This window comes from Penaeus japonicus, unplaced genomic scaffold (genome assembly GCF_977035675.1).
Source record: "Penaeus japonicus unplaced genomic scaffold, GWHDUDI00000001_assembly GWHDUDI00000037, whole genome shotgun sequence".
Lineage (NCBI taxonomy): Eukaryota > Metazoa > Arthropoda > Malacostraca > Decapoda > Penaeidae > Penaeus > Penaeus japonicus.
In genome coordinates this window covers 19,010,580-19,018,079 of record NW_028234439.1, presented here as the reverse complement: position 1 = coordinate 19,018,079, position 7,500 = coordinate 19,010,580, and the positions used below count along the sequence as shown (strand labels likewise).

The 7,500-nt window shown below is 40.1% G+C and overlaps 2 protein-coding genes across 3 annotated transcripts in view; one reads left to right on the top strand and one right to left on the bottom strand.

The window, feature by feature from the left end:
• LOC122253596 (coiled-coil domain-containing protein 134) overlaps positions 1–1,460 on the top strand; it is a 3,881-nt gene extending 2,421 nt beyond the window's left edge. The window contains exons 4-5 of the mRNA XM_043016833.2: positions 341–519; positions 1,061–1,460. Coding sequence (XP_042872767.1) covers positions 341–519; positions 1,061–1,240 — 359 coding nt within the window. The 3' untranslated portion in view covers positions 1,241–1,460. The remainder of the gene's footprint in view (positions 1–340; positions 520–1,060) is intronic.
• LOC122253595 (uncharacterized) overlaps positions 1,456–7,500 on the bottom strand; it is a 16,868-nt gene continuing 10,823 nt past the window's right edge. For both annotated transcript variants that reach the window (XM_043016829.2, XM_043016830.2), the window contains 2 exons: positions 7,243–7,451; positions 1,456–7,132 (listed from right to left, as the gene is read on the bottom strand). In XM_043016829.2, the coding sequence (XP_042872763.2) occupies positions 3,799–7,132; positions 7,243–7,451 (3,543 nt within the window). In that variant the 3' untranslated portion in view covers positions 1,456–3,798. The remainder of the gene's footprint in view (positions 7,133–7,242; positions 7,452–7,500) is intronic.

The window sequence follows — 7,500 nt, the reverse complement described above, 5'->3', positions numbered from 1 at the left end:
GTGCCGACATGTATGTCATGACACCCGTACGCAATGGGTTAACATATTCTTTAGTAGTTACTAAATGTAAGATGAAACAGGTTTTGCTGATTAAAGGTATAAAGTAGATGGAAATTTAGTTAAAATCGTGGCGTTTGGACCAAGTCTAACCTTAATGCTCATCAGCAAAAGAATTTTATCTGATATGTAGTTTTGATGGAAGTTATCCATGAAACGCACCTAACTAAAGAACCAAGTATGAATTCCAGAAAAAAAACACTGGAAGCCTTGACGCCTTCACACCATGTGTTTGGCAAATGTTGCTATTCTTGTCTAGAAATGTTTTATGACTATTTTTCAGCATTGTCCAAGACTCTGGAGAACACAGTGTTCATGGGAGAGATCCTGCTGCACTTCCCAGACACAACCCATAAGGTCCTGCAAGAGAACAAAGCCTGGGAACTGCTCTTCACTTGGGGCGTCTTCTTTGCCTCACAGTCGAAATTCCTCGATAAGAGCACAAACACTCTGATTTATTTGGTAAGGGGTTGTTTTGCCTTTGGACAGATGGTAGTACGAGTTTGGATGCTTAAGAGTGGATGAGAGCTGTGTTTGTATGTATGGGTGTGTGCATTTTTGTTTATATGGGTATGTGTGTTTTTGTGTGCATGTGTGTTTTTGTATGTATGGGTGTGTGTGTGTGTTTGTATATGTTTGTGTGAGTTTGTATGTGTGTTTTTTTTGTTTGTATATGTGTGTGTTTGTATGTATATGAGTTTATATGTATATGTGTTTGTATGTAATTGCATGTATATGTGTTTGTGTATGTATATATGCATGTTTGTGTGTGTGTGTATATGTGTTTATTTGTATGTGTGTGCGTGTGCGTGTGTGCTCTTTACCTTATGGAGCCATAAAAAAAGGAGTATTAATCATCAGTATTCTTCCTTTTCTTTATTAGGAATTATAGTTGTCTTCAAATCTATTAAAAAATAATTTAATTAATTTAGCTTAGCCTTAACATTATTCCATCATTTGTCACAAGTTCCCATAACATTCCTGGTAACGCTAACCATTTCAGGTGTCACAAGAGCTGGAACTGGCAGAGAAGGACCCAAATTACACCAATCCTTATGCCAAGCGTGCCAGCCAGCAGCGGGGCAGCAGCAGCCCTTCAGAAGCCAGTCCCGAGTCCAAGAAAAAGAAGAAAAAGACGTTCAAAAAAGGACCACATCTTTCGAGACAGTTTGGAGACTTATGATGTCAAGATAATAGCTTAGTGTATCTATAGTACAAGTGTGATGGTCTGTAATTGTTGACATACTTATGATTTTAAGTAAAACCCAATTTGTATCGAAAAGTGAAATCATCTTTTCTGTTGTGAGTTATTTCCACATGATTTATGGTAACACATAATATTATAAGTACAATCATTTGTTCAGTAGAATAAGGTTAAAAATTAAAAGACAAAAAATCTTTCATTTCCATTTTTCATTTCCAGCAACTAACATTTCTATGAATAACCATGGAATGTCGTAATATAAAAACAGCTATTTCTATAAATCATTTGGCCATATATATCAATACAAAAAGCCTAAACATAATATAGGCTTAAAATTACTCATGAGCACGCACAGGAAACCAATCCTTGACTGTCTCTTGAGGCAAACACTTGTTAACTGCTTTTAAATACAAAATTATAAATTTAAAAAATGTCCAGGAGCACATTTTGTAAAAATCTGTAAAGATATATAATAACCCCAGAATGCATTTAACACAACTCAACATTATTTGCATAAAAAAAAAAAAACAAATATAAGAATATATCCCACATAAAGCTAAGGCAAAAATGATTAGAAAAAGCACAATGTTCTTGTTAAACAGTACAAAATAAAAAATAAAATAAACTAAGAGAAAGTTCCGGTAACAAAATCATCTTCTGTCCACAAAGAAAAGAAAGAAAGAAAGAGGAAAAGGACACCTGAAATAATATTTTTTTGAGAGAAAGAGAAAAAGAAAGAGAAAAACAAGAGTAAAAAGAGTCAAGCAAAATTAGAAGTTAAATCACAGCTTCAGTTTGTGGCTAAAACTACTGTGTAATGTAATTTAATAATGTGAATTCTCACTGACAGTTAAACTGGGCAGAACATGCAAAGTAATCCTTGTTCTTGATAACAATTTGGCCTACATGCTGCTCTTCATTATTTTTGTTTTTGTTTTTTTTTGGTATACAGTTACCAATAAAATCTTTCATTATCTCCCTGATAAGTCGAGTCCAAAACAAAAATGCCAGACAAAAAAAAAAATTGCCATTACAAAATGATGTAAGACGATTGATATACTTAATGGTGGCTAAGCATAGACTGTTTCATCTCCATACATTAGAGAGAGAAATTTAATACACTGACCATCCAAGTACCTTTACTTTCACTTCACATTTCAATTTTACCAAGAAAAAAAAAAAAAAAAAGTATAAATATATATGTTTTTTAACATGACTACACGAGTTCCACAAGCTCATGATTGCATTATCCAGATACCCTGCAACCAAGCAATGTCTCGGTAAAGTAGTGGGAACTTCATCTTACATCCAAGTTTCTAATCCAATCAAATGGTGAAATTTTCCTGCGATGGGAACGATTCAGAGTGAATGCATGAAACAGATTGTAGTTTCTTCCTCAAAATTGTTATAGACAAAAATTATAATGAAAGTCAAGCTCATTCATCACATTGAAACTGCATGAAGCTGACAAACATTAATGTATGTGGTGGCAGAAGACAAATAAAGCAATGAATAAACCTGATATTAAGGAAAAGACCACAGGGAAATAAGGAGAGAGGAGGACATGGGCTGATTGTTAATCATAGTATCGAAATCAAGGTCATGATATCCATAACAATTTCTAAAGCTTAAACTGAAAGGAGGTTTTATGATGCATAAATGGACAGTATAATATAGATAACCTATATCATAATTTTTCTTTTAACTAATTATAAAAATATGATGGTGGGGGTTTATGCACAACCATTACTAGTATTCCGTATAATAAAAAAGTTAAACATGTAAACTACAGTAACATGACTAGACACTGCAGATTATCATCACATTAACAAATCTTTATCCAAGAGCACAAGCCAACAGCTGACACTGCCTTTATCTGGGCATCAGCAGCCAAAAACTAAACACAATTTTAGTTTGACAACATGGAAAAACATCTTTTTACATTCTAAACCAATATATATATTGCACTTTCTTATATGATGCTGTAAGACGATTCTGAGATAATTATTTCTTAAAATTTGGTAACTATCAAATAAACTTTATATGGCATACCTGGGAAAATGCTTGATTTAATATTAATAAAACTCTAAACAAAACTGTGCTTTATAAAATATTTCCTTATTTTGCTATGTATAAAATGTAAATGTTTCATAACAAAAAATACTGTTACAATAAAGTCTCTTTCACTGATTATCAAAAACTTATGGTTGGTAATCATGCTTAGTTGGACATTATTTTCAGCCTAGAGAAAATGGTAAAAAGAAGGACTTTCACACTCAGTATAATTAGCCTTGAGTATTTAACATTTCTGGGCACCACAAGAAGTCTGAGAGACTGGCAGGATGCAGCTGCCTTCTTCAGTGTGCCCTCCAACCAAAATGATTGGTAATGATTTTGAGTTTGCCAGTCTTGCATAGAAATGTGAAAGGTTCATTCTGCAGCTTTTCAAAATCCTGATTAGATATACAAAAAGACATTCACTAAAACTAGCAAGTCAACCACTGTTACAGCACCCATAAAATTATGTCTGTCACAGTTCATCGATCAGCTGTCTTCTCCAAGCCAAACGGCCTGGCTTTGCGACCTAGCTTGAGGAAGGCCATTCCATGGGTCCGTAAATGACTGTAGAGCTCAACTGGTGACGTGAATTCTTCCTTGCAAACGACGCACTGATTGTCAAATCTCTCCTCCTCTTCATAATCTTCTATCTTTTTAAATTCTACTTTCTTGTCTACTTTCCTCTTTGCCATTTCCCTTTCCTGCTTGGGTCTGCTTGCTTCCTTTTCTTTCTTAGTTCTGGTCACAACCTTTCCTGCTTTCTTCTTAGAAACGTTTCTCTCATTTCTTCTCTTGACTGTTCCTGCATCTGGAGGTTTCTTGGGGATGCTTTCTGGCTTCTTTTTACTCACTGCCGTCTCCTCTTTTCTCCTGAGCGAACTCACCTCTGGTTTCTTCTTCGGCGGTGCATTCCTCAAGCTCTTCTTTGCTGCAGCTCTTGACACTTTCCTCTTGGCAAGAGTCTCCTCCTCTTCTACTTTAATATCCATTTCTGTATCTTTTACTTCAGGTTTCTCTGTTTCTTCTTCCTTTGTTTCCTCCGGTTCTTCTTCCTCTTCCTCCACTTTTACTTTAGCATTGAACACCTGCTCCTTCTCTGTATCCTCACTCTCCATGGAAATCACCGTTTCCTCCTGCACATCAGCCTTGACTTCACTTTTGCCAGGATTCCTGTCATCACTAGTCACCTGGAGCTTCACTTTGTGAGCAAAGAACATGTGTCGCGCAAGGGAGGGTTCAACGACAAAAGACGCGCCACATTCCTGGCAAACAAACCCCTCTGCTCCACCGTCTTCCCCATGCTCTTTGTGCTTAGTAGAGTGTACTTCATACTTCTCTCTTGAGTTGGTGCCAAATCCACAAGTTGTGCATCTGTAAGCCTTTTTTTTCCTCTTCCTTTCCTTAATGCTACTTTTAGTACTCTTTTTGGTCTCCTCTTCGTCTATGCTCGTTTTTCTCCTCTTCGATCTAGATTGCTCATCTAAGATGGAATCAGGTAACCTTTTAATGAGAACTTTTGTCTTTTCCTTGAGCTTTACATCCTCTCTTTTGCCAAGAGGTGATTTAATAGACGTTGGGCTAGTTGGCTTACTGTCCATGCTCTTCACAGGAGAACTTTGTGTGGATTTATTACTTGGGTGCTTAGACGATACTCCAGATCCAACAGACATCTTGCCTGGAGATGTCTTTACTTTGTCTCTGCTCAGCCTGACTGACACAGCATCAGCGTCCTGCCGACTCCCACCGGGCATTTCTTTGCTTCCTAAAGGCTTGGTTGGAATGAACTGAGAAGTGGGCATTGTTCCCTGGCCACGAGTCCTAATCATTGCCTTCTCGTCAACCTGCTCTCGGTCCAGTCCGTGAACAGTGCGGAAATGGTTCATGAGAGTTTCCTTCTTCACATGATCATATGCACGACATATCCAGCAAATGTATCGTCTCTTGGCATACTGGCATATCTTGTGCACAATATCTGTGTGACGCTGCAGTTGATATGTAAAGTTATAATGCATGTCACACTCGGCACAGTGTAGGTTACCAAATCCGTGCTCTTCCTTGAGATGTGTCAGGGCTGAAGTACTATCCTGCATGACAAATGAACACATGGGACAATTTGAAGGGTAAGCCAGGGCAGTCGCATGCTCCTCCAGATGGTGAAGCAGTGCCATGCTTGAGGGCAGTGTGCGGCCATCACATAGACTGCACACCAACAAACCCTCCTCCAAGTGGCACACCAAGTGCCGTCCAAACATCTCCGGCATAAGGGCCTTAGTGCAGACCTGGCACTGACGGCAGCCAGCAGAAGATGGGGTTGGAGTGGCAGTGCCTAGTGTACAGCGACCTAGATGAACACTCAGACCTCTTTCACCATGGAAACGACGGCCACAGCGGTCGCACTCAAATTCAGAGGTGTCAAAAGGTACATGGAATGGATCATGCTCTTCATTGAGATGAGACAGAGCTGTTGGCACATCAGGTAAGGATGTGCAGCAGAAAGCACAACTTGCTGGATATGAAAACTGTTCATGGACATGGAGTTCGAAGTGCTGTTCTAAGTCAGTGGCATTGTTGAACTGCATCCCATTGCAGTAAATGCAGAGAATAACCCCGTCTCTGATGTGAGTGAGACAGTGCCGAGCGAAGTCCTCGCCCACAGCAGTCAGGCCACACACCTGGCACTGCCTCTCTGCAGCCTCTCCCTCACACATCCGCTTGTGTCTCCTGAAGTCCTTATTGTCCATGTATGTAAAACCACATCGGTAACATACACTTGGGCGGAGTTTATCCAACTGGTCCATGTCCTTCTTGGCAGGACTGTCTTTCCCTGATGATTCCTTTGCTTCACTTTCTTCAGGCATTGCTTTGTTGCAATTTTTCTTTGCCTGCTTTTCAGCCTTTCCCGATTTTGTGACTTCCTGGAGGTGAGGCACATCTGGGAAAAGAGTCTTGTCTATGACACTGCTGACTGTGGGTACGTCTCTTATTCTGGCCTCATGTAATTCTTCTGCACTGAGAGCAACAGGTAGAGTGACAAATGCATTCCTAGGCTCTTGACCTCCAAAATACTGGTGCTGATAACCCAAGACTTCATGGTGTAGTGTACATGTCTTAGTGCGGTAGTGATTGTCCCTTCTGTGTTCTCGATCGTGATGTGCTCTGAGCTCATCTTTGGACCGGAAAGCATTAGTACAAAACTTTGACTTGTAAACATAGTGGACTCTAGTTATGATAGAAGGATGGGCATCTGCAAGATGAGCCTTGATTTTGCCATTGGTATCATGCTCCTCTTGAGCATGTAACTGAACAGCAACTGAGCACAAAGGACATGTTAGCAAGCAGCGGAAAGTTGCCAGGACTTGCTGCCCTGGCGTTGTACACTTATGGAACACCAGACTTTCAAAGGTGTTTCTACACACAACACACTCGTAAGACTTTGCACAATGCTCTGCCATCCAGTGCGTTAAGAAGTCATCGAGCACTTTGAAGAAACACACTTGGCATACAGGGCAGACAATGCCCGAGCGACGGAACTGGTGTCCACAGGTGTTGAGGTGGTGCACAAAGTCTCTGGGACCATCACACCGGCTGCCACACTCTGGACACACGGATATGTTTGAGGTATTGGCAGGTGGATGTGTGAGGATGTGTGCCTTTGCAGCACACACACTTGGGAGAACAAGCTGACACTTCCTACACTCCACACGCTGATCGGAGTAAGGCTGGTCAGTGCGCATGTGGGACATCAACTCCCGCACACTATGGAACATCCTCTCACACAGATAGCACCTCACAGTACGTTTCCTTGGTGAAAGCCTGGAAAGGGAATGGAAAGGGTGGAATTCAAACAAACTGTATTACAAGAGGACAACTATTTTCAAGATATCATAACAAACATTGATTTCCTTCACATACCACCTCCCTACCTTTTCATGCCCAAAGGAATCTTTTCCTCCGAGCTGAAGCGGCTCCGGTCGTCTTCGTTGCCTTCCTCATCCTCCAATAAGTTCTCCAAAGAGCCATTCTGATAGTCCTCTCCATAAACTTTTGCTGGTGTCCTTCCTATGGGCTTCAACACAGGTAGTTTGTTGACAGTTCCACGGCTCTTTGTGGATCTACGGTGCTGCTTGTTGACCTTGGTAAAAGGACCAAAGCTATTATTAAAGTTATAGTAAAGGGACAAA